Genomic DNA, 18,637 nt, shown 5'->3' on the forward strand with positions numbered 1-18,637 from the left:
GCGAGAGCTTCATAGAGATTGTATTACTCTCTATGGAGAGCTTCGTTCTGCTCTTTGCTGTTACAGGAGTGCATTCCCATATATCAACTTGAGCAGCGGCTGTTTCAAAAGAATGTCATTTTGAAAATGTAAACATTCATAAACATATCTTCCTTTTGAAACACAAGCTGAGCCTGAGGATAAGATGGCTCATAAAGATATTTCAAGCCTAATAAGTGAACTGGATACCGACGTCACTGGGGAAATAAGCACATCTTTAGCGACGGATATTTCATTTTCTGCGGGAGATGAAACTGACGAGAATCGTCAGCGGAAGTCGAGGCATTCTGACCGGAGACAATCCGGGAAGATCACCCGTCAGCTGATCGAAAGGAAGCAGCTGCTACACGACTTGCAACTGGTGAAAATTGAATTGTCCCAGAAGAATTTGATTATCGACAACTTGAAAGCTGAACAATTAGCGAGAGTTGAAGAACTTGAAGAAAAATTAGGCGATGCCTCTCACACCAAGCAGATTTTGCAGGTGATTTTTAACTTTTTTTTTTTCAAATTTAATGTTAATAATATTGAGTTTGAAATTTAATTTTATAATTAATTTAATGTTAATAATATTGAGTTTGAAAAGATGAGAGAGAATCTCAACCTGCCTACTCTTGCCTCAAGACGCCAAGTCCTGAAACTTACATCCTACTTCAAAGTGGTCGAGGGGTTGGTTCCTGCCCTTCCTGTTGATAAATTTCTTATTAAAGCAAGACCCAAACGTAATATCAAAGCTAAGAAATTTGTAAACTTTGATGCTACTAATGTGGTAGAGAAACAAGTTACAAATAATTCCAAGTGTTTCTCAATAAGACATTGTAACACAGCAGTTAAGAAATTCTTTTTTTGTGAATACAACGTTGGCCTGGAATCAACTCCCTAACGAAGTTGTCAGCAGTACATCACCAGAGGTGTTTAAAGCCAAGATCAAGGAAAGCCACCTACGTTTCGACTAAACTCATTTGCGCCCTCTCCTAACCCGGTGCATTATACCTAACGGTCCTGCACTGTACTACATCCCACTCATTCAATGAACAAGGTTATAATATAACCTTGTTCTCAGTTATATCTCCATGTGTGACAAAATAAGGGTGGCAATCTTTGGCTTATTTTCTCTTTTTCTTTGGGGCAAATGCTTGATTTTTTTACACTGACAGCTTCCATTAGACCTGTTAATTCATACTGCTTGGCTCTTATTAAATTTGATTCTTTATATCATTTATTCTTAATTAAAAATAGAGATAAAAAAATGAAAATTTTCTTGCTATATTACTTTCCACCAATAGAGGGCGTACACAAAAATATGCCCAAAATTCAAGTTTTTGAGCGCTCTGGTGAATACAAAAATTTATTTCCACATTACTAATGATAAATAAATTGCAACTGTATGGAAATTAGTAATTTTGGTCACAAAAGTGATATTTTAATGATTTTTTAAAGTGTGTGCTCTATACAGCATTGGCATACCATAGTCCTACCTGTAGATTCTCCACAGGCCAGATGGTAGCAGTGAACAAGTGCTACATCCAGATCCAGAAATTGATCATCTCTAAGTACATAAAACATTAACAAAAAAACAGATCGACTAATCAATTGCCAGCTGAGTTGATCCTGCTGCGCTGCTAAAGTGCTCTGCTGTCTGTGCTGAGTTGAGTGATCATGCAGATTTATTCATCAATTGAAAATGAGCATGATCAGTAGAGGCGCACGGCCAATATGGGAGACTCTAGCTCTCTCCAATATAAGGGAGACAATCTCCCATATCTCCCATATCTCCCATATTGGAGACTTGCTTTGCAAAAGGACAAAAGAAACAACACCAACAAAAGCATGATTTTTTCCACCCAAACTTTTGTCCCACTGAGGTCAGAAGCCCATTTGTTTTGTGTGTGGATGACAACAAAAATCCTTATAAAAACAAAATTAGACGGTGAATTTTCAAAGTAGACGGTGAAAAGGGGTAATATTTCATGAGGAATCTACCTATCACATTTTTATCTGCCGCCAAGGTAATCCTTTTTAAGCAAATGTAAACGAAGAAAATTGGTCTCCAAAACTGGAGGCTGTCTCTGAAATTGGATACCCAAATTCTTAAGTTAAAGTCTCTGATATTGGAGATAATCTCATGGGAGACATTCTCCAATATTGGCCGTGCTCCTCTACTGATGATGAAGAATTAAAATGATGATTGAAGACAATGAATTAGACTAGAGTCTATTTCTTCCCTTTCATGTATTTACTTTAGTGACTGATGAATGATGATGGTGAGCTGAACTTGACGATGCTGGGAAATTGGGAATGCAATTTTGTGATGATGATCAGATCATGACATGGTCACAAATTTGTAAATCTTCATGTTCTTAGTAATTAATCTCGATAATTAAATTTGCTGATATGATAATGTCTGTGTCCTGCATGGTTTGGATAAAATTTGATGTTAAGACTTAAGTGAGTACTATAGATCTAGAAAGTCTTTGTAGATCTACTAAGCACATGTACTATTATACTCTTCCTCCTCCTTCTTCCCCCCCCCCCCCCTGAGGGCCTCAATCTCCTCTTCTCCCTCCTCCTCCCCTCCTCTTCTTTTCCTTTGTAACTTTCATCATCTTGGCTGTGTATGTTTCACATTGTACATGTAGGTTACAGAGTACCAGTACTGTGTTTTATGCTACATAAATTCAAGATACATGTAGTCTTATTCTGAAAGGACTAGGTGTATGCATGCATGTACATGTATCTTTGCTCCTTAAAGTCATTAGTCTATTCAATAGAATTGACAAACTGTAGACAAGGGTTTTTTTTTAAGTTGATAATTGATTTCAGATCACTTTCTGAAATTGCAAGGTACTTGTGATGGGTAAGACATTGACAAACAGCATAAATAGAAAATAATACCGTGTCTGATTCACCAAAAGATAATTGTTACATCAAAGATGTCCAGTTGAGAAATAAATCAGATATTTTGTTTGACCAGTTATTATAAACACTTATGTAATATCTTCTGTCCATGACAGGCCAGACTTGAAGCACAACTGAATGTAAACAAAGAAGAGGCCCGCCATTTACAGCAGAAACTCCAAGCTGACTTGCACACAATCACAGAAAAACAGCGCCATCTGGAGGCCACAAATGCAGAGTTACAACGACGAGCTGGTGATGTCCGGAGGGCATTGCATAACTTAGATCTGACGGATGACCAGTACGGTTCATTGAAGAGAGCAAGAGAGGAAGAACTCACTCTAAGGGATGTCATAGCGGTAAGTAAGCCTGTGAATGCGTATTGCCATGTTCAATTTAAGTGTGTTAGAAAAGCTCATCACCAATTAGAAATATGATATCACTTGTTCCACTATTTTGAATTCTCATCCTTTAATAGTGATTTTGATCTTCAAATAAGTAAAGAAATTACATGTGTAGTATATATATTTTGACGCTTTTGTCTGATCAGGCAACATAATATTCATGATGGCACTCTATAAAAAAAACAACCAATAATAGTTGCAATGGGAATTTTAGTGTAAAGAGCAAACTAGGAGAGAAAGATCAATCAGTTTTTGTTTTATCTATTTTCTGGATACATGTAATACAATTGATCTTTTAATGAATTTTCAGGGTTGTATATGGTTTAGAACTTGCATTTTCCAAGGTTTGAAAACAATGTAAAACATGAATTACATGTATAAGCTAGAAACTCATACAATATTAGCCATCATTAGATAGGTTTTAAATAGCAGATCACAACTTAATGGAAGGTTTGGTGAGACTTTGTAAGTACATGTAGGAAGGCTTGCAGCTCAATCTGTTAACTCTTATAATGCCTTAAATTTATCAAGCCTATACTGTGCTCTCGACATGGATTAAGCTCAGGTCTGCATCATGCTTCAAATGGTGGATTCACTGTTTCACACTCAATTTCTCTCTCATTTTAGTAATTCTGACCCTCTGCTATTTTATTGGATTTTCAATTTCATCATCAATTAACCCTTTGAACCCGATAGGCCGGAATACCGGCCTACAGCCATGTGACTTCAAAAACATGGATTCTAAATGTCAGGTGATCTTTAAAAATGACGCCATCTTTCTAGTACGTGTTGGAATATTTAGTAGTCAAGATCGGCAATGATTTCGGGAGGATTTAGCATAAAAAATGGCCAAAATATGCCACTTTTTTGTGGTTGCTCGTGTCGTATGTGCGGTAACACACAATGTAATATGCGGCGAGTCACATACTTACTGTCTATGGGGAAGCAATTGGTATATCTGACTTTGGTGAAAACAGTGATTTTGAGCCCAAAATAGACACTAAATTTGATATTTCTGTTTGTAGACTAGGTCTACGAGAAGCTAAACAACTTCAGCCGGCTCGGTCCGGGTACTAGCGGGGGGAAGATGATGTAGGGTCTTGAATCATGGGAGTTTATGAATGTGGTCGATACATGCAAATAATTCAGGGTATAGGTCACGGCCGCCCCAAATAATCCAGGGTTCAAAGGGTTAAAGCCTATTTTATTGTGAGTTTTGTGACATGCATTGATCAATCTGAATTGCGCTCTCTCAGGTGAAATTCTATGAAGAGAAACATCCTCTGCAGTTGAAGCTGACTGATCTTGAAGGCTGGAAGGACACCTTAGAAACAGAGCTGAAGAGGAGTAGAGAGGAACAGTTTAGATTGCATGAGGCAAGTACAATCATGGGCTGTTTTACAAAGCAGTCATATTCAAATAACAACACTCATGTTATCTAGTCATTTCATTGATTTGTTTTATATTTTTTAATAATATATCTGTAAAGCGCTAAGACACGTCGTTCCGATGGATTGAGCGCTATATAAAAGCGGATTATTATTATATATTTTTTAATTGATATTGATTGCAACACTATCTTGATCATTCGAAAGATGACATTCATTGATTTAAATTCAGTAAATTCAGATAAACTCTCCATTCATTAATATTGGCTAGATATTGAATATTGATAATGGAAATATATAGATAGCTTCATGTCATTTGTATATTCTTAGGCACTGGAGAAAGAACAACGGCTGAAAAGTGACGCGGAAGGGAAATGTCAGAGGTTGACCCTTGACCTTGCCAATTTGAAGTCAACACACAATCAGAATGACTACAAGCGAGAGAACTACGATAGAGTCAAGAGGTCAGTTTCGAAATTGAAAAATTGCATGTAACTGAAAGTTCCGCTGAAACTGAACAAATTGGCTTTGAGCAAATTGCAGAGGTGTTTCTGCACTTGTTGACCTCTGTACAAATATTAAAAGGCAAAATAAAAGCAATATTGAATCTTCAAAGTTTACTGAGACTTTTTTTATGTAATGTTAAAAGTGAAGTTTAGCAACTTATGTCAGCTCAGTGGCATGTAAAATTTGGAGGCCACACCTTCTGGAAGAATACTTAAGAGTATGGTACATGTAGCAGCACTTTCATTAAAGGTAAATGCTAGTTTTGGTAACGATATCAAAATGAGTTCGTACAGAATCCAATGAAATGACCACCAAAGTGTCCGTTTGTATAAAATAAAACGCATGTGCCAAAGGATTCTGGAAGAAAATGTGTAATTGCTGAGAAATCAGCAAATAATCACATGTAGCAGCACTTTCATTAAAGGTAAATGCTAGTTTTGGTAATGATATCAAAATGAGTTCGTACAGAATCCAATGAAATGACCACCAAAGTGTCTGTTTGTATAAATAAAACGCATGTGCCAAAGGATTCTGGAAGAAATTGTGTAATTGCTGAGAAATCAGCAAATAAGCACAGGATTTGGGTAGAGCGTCGGGCCCGACGCTCTAAGCAATAATTATACATTGTCCCACGTGCGCTTATCTGTGTTGGGGATCTTCGGTGTGAACATTTTTCAGCGTAGATTTCAAGATTTCACAAAGTTCAGTTAATGTAACTGTACCAGATCTAGATCCTCGATGATATACTGACAATTAAGCCTTTCTCATGAAATCAGTGTTTACTGCAACTACTGGAATTTCTCTTTAAAGTGTAGATACCCTGATGAATTACTGAGACTACTTTGCTTATAAGACACTGTCCATTCCTGTTTGGCCTAGATTATTGTAATTATGATTGAACTTGCAGCTAAATGCTTGATTTTAATTTCCAATCCTGGACAATCTAACAACCGTTAAACATGAAAAGAAGTACAAATTCAGTTAAACATTTATCAAATGCAAGTTGTAGTTTTGTGGCTTTATTTTGCAGTGAGAGGGATAATTATGAACAGCAGCTTGATGATCTGGAGAAGCAACATACGTATCTCAATGTCACCTTCAAAGCAGTGGCCGAAGAAAGGGATCAACTTGTCAAAGAGGTACAAAGGGATCTTGATAATCTGGGGTGTTTCATAGAGTTACCCCCCCCTCAACACTTTCTGTGACCATTCCGCTGCATGAATTTTTTTACCATGCCAATTTCATCAGCTGAAACTAATTGATTTTAGCATACATGTTATTATTCTGCAAAAAAGTTTATGCAATAAATTTCATGAATAAAAAAAACAACTTTAAAAACCAAAGAAACACGTGGGAAATTCATAAACATTAAAACACATAAGAAACTGAATATGAAACAATTTTTTGAAACACCTGTGTTAGGAATGCTGCAAAAAAAGATCCACATAAAATCAACATTCTAGGAGCTTTATTTAGTGAATTTTAACACAAAGTATGATTTATACATAAATTAACTAATTAATTCAAATAAAATCTTATTATTTTAGAAAATTTAACTTTGTTGCCGTATACATGTAGATTACATTGCACATTATCAAGGTGCCTGTTATCTCACCTTGGTATAAACATAGTTGTGTATATTCAAAATCTTTCCATTTTGATTGTCACAATAAGTGTGACATGTTTGTCTAGACATATTAGTCCGTCACCTTTGTACTTCACCCCCCCCTCATCCCATAGCTCGCCGATAAGAAACAAGAGCTGCTTCTCCTTGACCAAGACAAGGGGTACTTCTCAAAGCAGTTCAGCGATGTCAGCAACAAACTTGCCCATGCTGAAGAACGTCTGTTGTCTGCCCAGGCTGACGTGGACCATGCCAAGCGATCCAGGGAAGAACTCTACGAGAAGTACATTGAATCCAGGTCAGTTGAATTCTATTCTAGAAATAACTTGAAAGTTTAATCATTTACTTGAAATGAAATGTAGTACTTGAAAAGAATCCATTCACACTTGATGAAAAGTGCATTGGATCCAGATGGTTGAGGTGCATTCCATTCTAGAAAAACAAATTCTTGGAAATTTGAAGTGTTGTCCAAATCGAAATATACTACTTGAAAGGACCCGTACATACATGTATTATGAGGAAAGTACATTGAATCCAGGCAAGTTGCATTCCATTCTTGAAAATATAAATTATTGTACATGTAAATTTAAAACTTTGATAATTTACACGAATTGAAATACTACTTGAAAGGACCCTTACATATTTTTATATGAAAAGTACATTGAGTCCTGGTGGGCTGTCCATAAATAATCACAGCTTATTTTCAGAGGGGCTTATCAATGCAAGCTTTGCTTTTTAATAATTCCATCATTTTCATTTTCTTATGTTAACTATGACCTGTAATTCTCAATAATTCAATTATCAAAATGTGTTTACAAAACTACAACTTTTACTGATCACTTTTGGATATTATGTATCTTTATATGTTTGTTATGTTTATTATTTGAAAATGAAAATTAAATAAACTGAACTGAATTTGAAAATTGATTTTTTTTTTGCACAACTGGAACATGTTCTTAAGTACTAAGTCAGCTGCACAAGGATCATATAGCTTGAGAATGTGTCACTAGTGTCCTGCAAAAAGTTCACCATAACTTCAAAACAGCTTTATGAAACACTCAGTAATATTCCATTCTAGAAAACAATTCTTGTAAATTTCCAGTGTAATTCATCATTTACGAAAATTTAAATGTAGTTACTTAAGGCTCACACATAGTGATACATGGTGATATTATAACTGTAAACTGTGCATGTTTTTTGTTTTTTTTACAACAGGGATCAGTGTAAGGTGGAGTATGAGACTCGACTAAGAGAAGAGCTGGAGTCAATCCGACTAAGGACAGAAACTGAGATTGATAAACTGAAGAGTACCATGAGGGATACCTTTGAAAGAGAGAACAGGTGAGTCAGGCTATAACCGATACAACTTAGTCGAATTTGAGCCATAAATGAACAGGCAACATAAACGTCACAAACACCAATATGATTTTCATTTTGAGGTGATCAAATGTTGTTTCAGTCATTAACGGTTAAATTTCAGTCATTATGAATATGTTGAAACTTCTCAATGTTCAGCAATGCTAAATCACTGCACAGTCTGATCTGAATAGCATGATATGCACATGAGGACTGAATGCATACTGCATACAGATTTGCCTCAGTGTTGGCATAGATCATGCAGAGACTTTCAATGTTCATATTGGTTCGCTCTAGTCTGTCTCCGTGAGACTCTTCTAAACAATGCCTGCATCTTCTTTGTTCATCGCTCTTGGCTTCAAGGATTCGATTTGGTTACAGATGCTGTTGTGGCCTCCGACTTAGAGCATTTGCTTTGCTTTGCTCACTTCAGAAGCTTGTAGACCTCAACATGGCCATTGCTGGATGAATGGCATAGCGAGGCTCTTGCAGATGGTCCACCCATAGTAAAAGGGAGTTGATCTTCCTTGGATCTTCTCCATTGTCCATAGCATAGATTGTGGCACTGCTAACATGGCAGATGTCGGGTGTCGATATGGAATTGCTGCCCACCTATTTGATTTCATCTTGGTTGTGTAGCTCTGTGCTTTCTGGTCTGTTATATCTGTCCTTCCTTTTGTGTAGTCGTATAACTTGTATACGGCTGTTTTTTTTTCTTTCTATCGTCCTTTATTTGACCAAGTTGTGGGCTCGGAGGGGTCAGGAGGAGGACATTTCCAGGGCCAGACTACGACATAGGAATAGAGACTCATTTTCCTATTTTCTTGGTTCCAGACCACTTGACAGGACAAATTCCTCCCTCTGAAGTTGTCTTTGTATCGGCGAGGATTCCCTTCCTGTTAGCCTGCATGGTACTAATGATCGTTATCCCCTTCCTCAGCATCCACTCGGTGAGAGGAACAGACCTGTATAGTCCAAATTCTTATGTTTTAATTTTCTTACATAATGGCAAGGGTACAATCGATACCCCTTCAACATTTCATGTGACATGCCCCCATGTGCTAACATGCTGCTGGGACAATATTGAAGCAACTTATTATTTCTTCATTTTGTAGGAGTTTGCGGGATGCGAGAGACAATGCAGTGTTGGAGAAAGACAGAGCTTTAGCATCGGACCAGGAAGGAAAGACTAAATATGAGGAGCTCTTTGCAAAGTAAGTCCCTGTTCATTCTCATCATTTCTCAACTCTGAACTAAGGCTTGTCATTAAAAAAAATAAAATAAAATAATAAATAAACATATGTTTGAGGGCCCATTGCAGAAATTCTTGGTTTAAACTTGACTTCATAAAGATCAAGCACAAATCCCAAATGCATGAATTTGATCGGTTGGAAATCAAGTTACATTTGATTTAAGTTGTGTTTGATCACCATTCTTTCTGAAGCAGGCTCTTGGTCTTTGAGGTTAGATGATGATTAGGCCCCCTTTCTGGGCCCCATTGCATAAAATGTACTATCATAATAACTTTGCCATCTAGTGGTAACTTTCATGGTAACAATGCTCAGCCAATAAAAATCAAGGACTTAATGAAAGATGGCAAATTTAATGAAAGATGGCAAATTTACCACAATAGTGTCTTGTGCAACGGGCCCCTGGGCCCCATCTTACAAAGAGTATGATTGATCCAATCAATTGTAACTCATAATTTTTTCTATAGGAAATTTGCACAAAGACCTTGGTAAACAGAGAGAAGCGCAGTGAATTTTCAAGAAAACAATGAATGCATGAATATACATCATAGTTAGAAAATGTTTTGAACAAAATGAATAGTGCATGTTGACGTTGCTGGTTGTCCATAGTTAAAATTGATCACATCAATCAAGTCTTTGTAAGATGGGGCCCTGGTCGAGCTCCTGCTACCATTCCTACCAACATATCTTTTAAAAGGAGGCGCGATAGCTCAGTCGGTAGAGCGGGGGATTCGTATTCCGGTGACCCGGGTTCGATTCCCACTTGGTGCGCGAGTGCCCTTTGATAAGGCATTAATCCTCAGTACCAGGTCCTTCAGAGAGGACCTTAAGCCGTCGGTCCTCTGGTTGCTTGCTTACAAGCATTCATGCTTTCTTAGCAGTCAGGTAAAAAAATCACCACCACCACCACCAAAAAATGCTTTGCATCCGCTGTACAATACAGGCTTTCAGAAAAATGAAACAATCATTAACCAATTCACTCAATCCGACCCGTCATTTCCCAGGTACCGAGAGCTGCAGTCCACCTCTGATGCCAGAACCATGGAGTTGAGCAGTGAAGCCAAGCTGAAGACCTTTGAAGCGGAAAGATCCAATATGATTCAGGAGGAGACTCAACGGAACCTCAAACAGGCCCAGGTGGACTGCGACAAACTCCAAAAGAAATTAGAGGTAAACTGTGCTGGATAATAATGATGGATAGTTTGATAGCGCTATCGATCCAGAAGTACTGTCAGTCCTGAGGTGCAATATTATTACCCCAACTTAAAGATATATACCAGTTGTGGTAACAATCTCAAAATGAGTTCGAACAGAAACCGATTTAATGACCAACCAAGTGTTTTATGCATAAATTTAAAAGATCTGTTGCAAATGGCTCTGGAAAAAAATGTGCAATTTCTGAGAAATGGGCAAAATAACCAGGGAATTCCCATGGTGCAATATTATTACCCCAGCTTAAAGATATATACCAGTTATGGTCATGATCTCAAAATGAGTTCGAACAGAAACCGATTTAATGACCAACCAAGTGTTTTATGCATAAATTAAAAGATCTGTTGCAAATGGCTCTGGAAAAAAATGTGCAATTTCTGAGAAATGGGCAAAACAACCATGGAATTCCATAAAATGTCAGGTATTTTTCTAAAGATTATTAAAGGGATCGTTTAACTTTGTGAGAAGCTGATTTAAAAAATTCTCAAACTAAGATGAAATATGTTTATGAGTTTATGTATTTGTTCCAAGAAACCCTAGAAATCATCTTTATTTCGGATGAAAAGTTGTTAGTATGTGGGAATATGTGATTATATTGGATCGCGTCTACTAGACGATTTTTCAAATCACTGAGACTTCGCCAATTTGAAATAAATTGTACGACTCCCTCTGCCGTTGAGATCGTACTAGTATTAACGGCTACGCAAGCGAGAACTGTCAATCAACCAACAGTGAATAGTGGGGGGGGGGGAGGGCCTCTACGGCCGGTGTCGGCGGCTGCACTGAGAATTGTAAACATTACATGCAGCGCATGTTCCGCTGGCCCGTGCCGTGTAATGTAGCGCCTTGCCGGTTCTTGGGTGTCGAAGCAGAGAAATTCACTTTCAAAGAAGAGAAACAGAATCTGAGCGCAATACAAGATACGTACAGACCCTTTTAGATAAGAAAAATTGCGGACTTACTGATTCCTCGCCGGGATGATAGTAACGTGGCAAATTTGGGTCGATGTATTACTTGAAGATAAATCTAAAGTGTAGCATAAGAATATGTGCGATCCAAAACATATCATACATGTACTTGCGAATGGAATAAGGACATGTGGTCTCTCGAGCTCTGTGTAGTATGTCGTGAACTGAGGGGAGGATCCGGGGCCGGGGGGAGAATGCCTTCATCCCATGCATGAACGTTTCATAGTTGATGTGGGTATGCAAATTACTTGGTATTACGTAAGACTCTTCTCATATCGCTCGAAAAATGAACATAATGCAGGACATAATGTTTTCATTTCTAATGCATGTGCAGTCATATGATTATAATATTTCATATATTTAAGACTGAGCTCTGATGGGCCGAGCACAACTGCGCTGGCTGGTCAAGGAGGGGAGGGGGGGGGGGGGCAAATCCGACTTGCACCCCCTTTTTGAGAGTAGTAATCAAAACTTGTGAGGTAAATATGCCATACATTTTTCCCACGTGTGCACCACCCACCCCCCCCCCCCCACCCTTTGAACGGGAGGTCCTTTCCTCTTCTTTTTTTTGCTTGACAAATTTTTGGCGAAATACCTTTTAGATGAAAACCTTTTTTATTTTTTTTGCCGTGTCAAAATTTTCTCAGGAAATGGTGCCCCCTCCCTTTAGAAAGTCCTGGATCCACCCCTGCACAACATAAAGCTGTTTATCTCCCCCTCCAACACATAACTGCACACAGCCAAACAGCCAATGTAATGTGATTCCTAAAAAGAGTTAGTAAAAAGAGTTTGTGCAGTATAATATATATATATATATAAAGGTATATCTTGGGCATAAAAAGGACATAAAAATAATTGCATTCTGCGGCCGGCGGCGAAAGTATAAAAATATTAGATTCTGGATTGGCAGCGTTGAAGCATAATCTTCCGCCGCCAGTGCCAGAATGTATATTTTTAGGTCCTTCGGGGATGGTAAGAAATATTTCCATCCACGTTTCACATCAGCAGATACAATACTTATTATCATTTAGGAGGGATGTCCCATGCAACTAAAGTCTGATTTTTTAAGTACATCGTAGCTTTATTTTTATAATCATGGACCTACTATGGCCTAAATTAATGATGCGAGCGCGAAGCGCAAGTTAATGTTCACTCTTATATTTCGATTTGAAAGGAAATATAGGAGCGCGAACTGTTTTATGTACATGTACATCTTAAACGGGTCATTCTACTCTTGGTAATCAAGCAGGGTATGGATATCTTAAACATTTTGATTTATGTTCTCGCGTATAACATTGTTTAAAATTTTGGCATGAATCATAGAGTGTAATTAAAACCCACACACACACCAAATTATCCATATCCAACTATTACGATAAATTAAAAATTAGCAAGATCGAGGATTGTCATATTGTAAGCATATTGCTTTTAAAAAAATGACTGAAAGCCGAGATTCAAACTATTTAATTTGCATTGATTATACAACAGAATGGTGCGAGCGCGGAGCACGATGCACAAGTTGAAAATTGTTAATATTTTGACATGAAGAGCTGAATCGGGTCATTCTAAAATACGGTCTTATGGTAAGTGTAAAGATTATACGCTAAGCGAGCTGAAATTTGCTGAACATTGGATAAACTGTTCTGTAATATTGCATATTTTCCTAAATAATGATAAGAGCGCATGTAGAACGCAAGCTGATTTTTTTTTTATATATTCGCGATTGAATTTTTTTGTATAATGATTTCTATTTTTCTGTCTTTCAAATCGTTCCTCTTTCCTTATTTCATTCACATTTATTCTTCTTCTTCTTATATCCTTTCTTATTGATCCTCTCTGTTTCCCCTTGCTCTATATAGGCATAGGTAGAAAAGCCCAAGAAACTCCAGAATCCTGAGACGTCAAGATTGTATTTTGTACCAAAAAGTATGAAGTCATGCACCAACCTAAAAATATCAATTCAATCGGATTTTTAAAAAAATGTGGAAAGACACATAGTGTTCGGCGACAGGGCATATAAAGTTAAAGAATAAAATAAAGAAATGCTAGTAAACGCAGAGAGTTGAGTTTTAAAAGTTCCTCGATCTTATATTCAAACCCTATATTTTTATTTCAATAGCATTTTCGTGAAATTCCTTATATAAAATTGCATTATAAAGGGTTATACATGTATAAAGCTATTCCCGGGATGCACGGTTTCAAATCTCCCGAAATTTTCGGAATTTCGGGAGATTTGACCTTTTCCAGGAAGAGTTCTGAATGAAACAAATCAAGGAAATTTCGGGAAATCCAAAGATTACAAGTAAACAATAATTAAACATAGCAACTATCAACATTCATGTTATATGTTTTTAAATTGTTTGCTGAAAATTTTCTGTTCGCGCTAACGGATTTCGTAATTATGTTGATCTTTCAAAAAAGGGCATGAATAAACGGGTTTTAAGTCCTTAATTTTGTTTCGGCTGGCTACATTATTTGTACGATTTTTTTTTAAATATCAAACTTGAAATCCCAGGAAATGTCTATAAATTCGAGAAGTTTGTTTTGGATCTGTGGAAACACCGATGCACATGACCCTGGGAAGCGGTGGTGCTAAATCACGTCCAAGATTTATATGGGGGTACAATGCTATAATGTACTGGTTTGATCCAAACACCTTCATTTCGGAGGGGATTTTTTTTAATATATTTTTGATTGTATGATTATTTTGCTTTAAATTTTAATTGTTTTCCTTTGTCAAAACTGCTAGTTTGGTATCATTAGTAAATCGTAATATTCAACTTTTTCTTATTTTATTTCCATATTTATTCTTTCTTTTCTTTTTTTTTCTTTCCCTCTTCCTTTTTAAGGGGGAACTGCCCCACTTATTTAAATTCAGGAGGGCGTCCCCCCCCTCGCTTCCATTTATCGATACCTTTCCCATTCCCTTCGTTGGTCTGCAAATCTTATTTCGACGTCAAAGTGTACACTATTATACAACACATGAAAGAGAGAAAAATGGGAGAGATACGTAAAATGAAAGGACAAAAACGATAGTGTGACGTGGTTGAATTCTCTAATTATTCACAAAGTGCAACCCTGGACATGGAGGAATGGGGGGGGGTCTGAACATGTCGTGATTTTTGAAATCTTGAAATGAATATCATTACATCATTATGGGATATAAACAGGGGGAAAAGACACACAAGAACATAGCAGACATTTTCGTTTCTAAAATCAAAATGTGCTTTGTTTTTTTCTCCTTCTTCAATTTCTTGTCTTGTCCGAGGTTGGAGGTTGGTTGCCAGCGACCCCCTCTCTTCACGCCAGCACATTTACACACTGACGAAGCGGATCGGAGAGATGAAATCGTATATCTCCAGAATGGTCGATGAAAAAATTAAAATTATTGAAAGGGGTAGCGGGAACGGAACGCTACAGATTAAGCCAACCCGCGGCCCCCTGAAAAAAAATGGAGACGAGGGAATTGGAAGGGGCAAGTAGCGTATTTGTTCTAAATAATGATAATGATAGTAATAAAATAATATCAGATTTATATAACACACGTGTCCATCTTGTTAGGTGCTCAAGGTGCCAATGTATCATTTTACTGCTTGATTCGTGTGATCAAAACGAACATACCTATAATCCTTTATTTGAGCCCCTCGCCCGCGCAAACGAAAAACACTCTACGAACTTCCACAACCATGCAATAGAGAGAGAGAGAGGGGGGAGGGGGGGAGGGAGTGGTGTTCATTTTCAAAAGTGATTATTTTATTTTATTTCTTTATTCATTTATAGTTTTGCTTACGAGCTACACTCCATCGTAAATGTTCAAAATGTTTGTCGGTATAGCCCTTGATTCTACAAACGTATACTACCGGTACCGACGTCAGACGACCATGAGTCTTGGAAGTGTTCGACACTCTCAGTCACATTTTCTTTCGCCATACCAAGGCCCAAGGGGCATTACCAGCTTTCTCAGTTTTGGCATTATTCATTATTCATTTCATTTATTTATCTGTTATATATTGGAGGGCTTGACGTACTACTAAGGATCGAAGTTCTAATACAGTCTTATCTTACCATATCTCATAAGGTCTAAATATATCACATTTCAGCTCATTTTATTGTATACTTTTTATTTAGAACTGAGAGTTGAATATTCTGGGCAGTTATTGTAGTCATGAACAAGATGCGTATCTATGATTCATGCATGCGAGCGCGAAACACAGAAGTAATTTTTTAACATACTCACCTACAAAAGTATCCATTTTGCAGTGACTCATGAATAAATATGTCATACAAATCTCACCAATCAATAAAATGCGAGCGCGAGTTGTACATTTTAAAAACCTCGGACATAAAAATGTATATTCGAATCACATTTTCAACCAAAAATTGGATGGATATATTATAAGCATAACTTTATGATGCGAGCGTGAAGCGCGAACTGAAATTCTAATTTTCCGCCCAAACTCGGACATTCTAAGCACTTTTTCTGTCATGTACAATAATTTTTTATGAGTATTATTGAGAACTGAACATATTAACCACGTTTTTTGAAGTCATTAATAGGATGAGTAAGCAATCAATCAATGTGAGCGCGAAGCGCGAGCTGATTTCCCCCACCCCCCCTCTCTCTCTCTATATATATGTAACTCGACAATCGATGCGAGCGCAGAGCGCAAGCTGATATTTTTTCCGACATGAAAAGTGGACTTTCTTACATGGCGTATCTAGCAGGGGCGGCAAGGGAGGCACGTGCCCCGGGAGCCACTTTCAGTGGTGCAAAATGGAAAGAGGGATGCTAAGAAAAAAAAAAGAAAACAAAAAATGAAGAGAAAAGACAAAGGAATTAAGACGCAGAAAAGGAATACCGCTGACGGTGTGATTAATACCCCCGTCCTATGCACCTTTAATGATCTTGCATGTCCTTACCCAGAGATGAATATTCGTGACAACTTTTGATTAGTGATCTACTTATATTCTCTCCTTGAATTCTAACAAACACTCCTTATAAAAATAAAATCCTTTTTCAAACGCAAATGTCATAACTTTTAATCTATAGCTACGAGTTTGCATAATTTTTTTTTTATACCTTTTCATTAATTCTTGCAAACAGTTCGGAAGTATATTTTTTCTGGTTTGTCAAAAGGGAGATAAAAACTCTCCATTAGTTTTACAAACGATAATTAAAAGGACATTTTTAGGTGAGGATATACATGTTTGTGTAAAACAATAATCAGCTCGCGCTTCGCGCTCACATTAGGGCCTACCCCAATGAGATACGTATCCTTTTCATGAATTCCTACAAAAGTCCTAAAAATTATCATGTTTTGATTTCCATTCGTTTAGATTTATCAAACTCATTGTTCTGTAACCTCCCACAAAAAGATTCGACGAAACTTTAACGTCTACAAAACTCTGCTGCCCGTCTCCTAACGTACACTGAAACGTATGACTCCATCTCGCCAATCCTTCAGTCCTTACATTGGCTGCCTGTTGATAAACGAATCACCTTCAAAATTCTTTTACTTATACATCATTCAATCTATATTCTCTCTTCCCCATATATCTCCGAAGCTCTATCTCAAAATATTAGCATTCATGTAGCTCTGATCATCATCTTTATATTGTTGGTGTGTGTTGTGTTTATTTTTTTTTGAAGCGCCATGAGCACCGAAAGGTGGACCTGTGAGCTATATAAGCCACCATTATTATTATTATTATGAATTATTATTATTGTTAGTATTATAATTATTATTATTATTAAAATTTCCCCTCAATATATTTTTTCAGCTCACCCTCGTGCTTGCATGAGTTGCTTAATTATAGATACGCATCGTGAAAAATGTCCCGATTGTAGGTCTCAATATCAATTTTCGGCTCGCGCTTCGCGCTTGCTTTCATTGTCTGGATATGCATTATGTTAATCATTACAAAAATTGCTTAGAATATTCCTTTATACGATCTTAATAGGCACGTGCTTAGCGCTCGCATACATTGTTTACGCTAGATACGCATCATTTGCATGATTAAAAGAAACGGACTAAACTATTATTTTGTTTTGACTGGTCAACTGCCGAGTATATATATAATAGACCTACAATTTGAAAGGGGTGCGATTTTAGCACTTGCCTGGGCTTCGTTTGTTCTAGATACGTCACTGCTGACATGGGGGATATTCATTGAAACAATGCAAGCGAATAGCGCGAGCTGAAGTTTTCTATATTATGACCCGACAACTAAACATTCTAAGTAGGTTATTCTTTAAATGTAAATATCAAATTCGATGTACCTCAATAAAAAATCATTGCAAGCGCGAAACACAACAAGCTATTTTATCTACACGTATATACGAAGGTTATCATCTCAACAATATATTTTGTGATATAAATACTTGATCACGACTGGACGTTGTACAACAATAAAGAAAAAGCTGTCTATATTGCGAACTAAATTTACTGATCTGAAAGGGACTATTTTAAAAGTGCTGCCCAACACGTATATAAGAATTTTGTGAATATATTGAATACTCTAATTGAATGACAATTTTCGCGACTGGGACCTACGGCCGGGCAATTTTAATCACTGTACGTAAAAAATGATGGGCTTAATTTTAAGGGATTTAGACATAAAACCTATACACTCAAAGCATTTTATTAGAACAGCCCTGTGTGCCTACATTACACTGATGGTATTTAGCCTATATACATGGAGTAGAGGAACATTCCTTCGTGACAATCAGTTCTATCATTTTTCCAGTAGGCGTCAGTCCGACAACCTCTTTTCTTTTAATTTTCCCCCTTTTCCACTTTTCTTCTTTCTCTTCTTCCCCACCCTTTTCCCTTCTATTTTCCCTCTCTTCCCTTATCCCGACAGTCACGCATATTAACCGACGATAAAATATCCAGAGTGGTGGTGGGGGGGTCTTACCGTGTTAGAGATGGCCTTTCAATATTGACGGAAATACAATTATGCTCATTCACAAGCATTTGTTTTAAAATAC

The 18,637-nt window shown here is 37.2% G+C and overlaps 1 protein-coding gene across 1 annotated transcript in view; it reads left to right on the top strand.

The window, feature by feature from the left end:
- Positions 1-25: 25 nt before the first annotated feature.
- LOC121429980 (progesterone-induced-blocking factor 1-like) overlaps positions 26-18,637 on the top strand; it is a 29,435-nt gene continuing 10,823 nt past the window's right edge. Inside the window, exons 1-9 of the mRNA XM_041627249.1 lie at positions 26-523; positions 3,054-3,296; positions 4,598-4,717; positions 5,060-5,193; positions 6,267-6,375; positions 6,977-7,158; positions 8,076-8,201; positions 9,332-9,430; positions 10,471-10,636. Coding sequence (XP_041483183.1) covers positions 185-523; positions 3,054-3,296; positions 4,598-4,717; positions 5,060-5,193; positions 6,267-6,375; positions 6,977-7,158; positions 8,076-8,201; positions 9,332-9,430; positions 10,471-10,636 — 1,518 coding nt within the window. The 5' untranslated portion in view covers positions 26-184. The remainder of the gene's footprint in view (positions 524-3,053; positions 3,297-4,597; positions 4,718-5,059; positions 5,194-6,266; positions 6,376-6,976; positions 7,159-8,075; positions 8,202-9,331; positions 9,431-10,470; positions 10,637-18,637) is intronic.

This window comes from Lytechinus variegatus, chromosome 16 (assembly GCF_018143015.1).
Source record: "Lytechinus variegatus isolate NC3 chromosome 16, Lvar_3.0, whole genome shotgun sequence".
Classification (NCBI taxonomy): Eukaryota; Metazoa; Echinodermata; class Echinoidea; order Temnopleuroida; family Toxopneustidae; genus Lytechinus; species Lytechinus variegatus.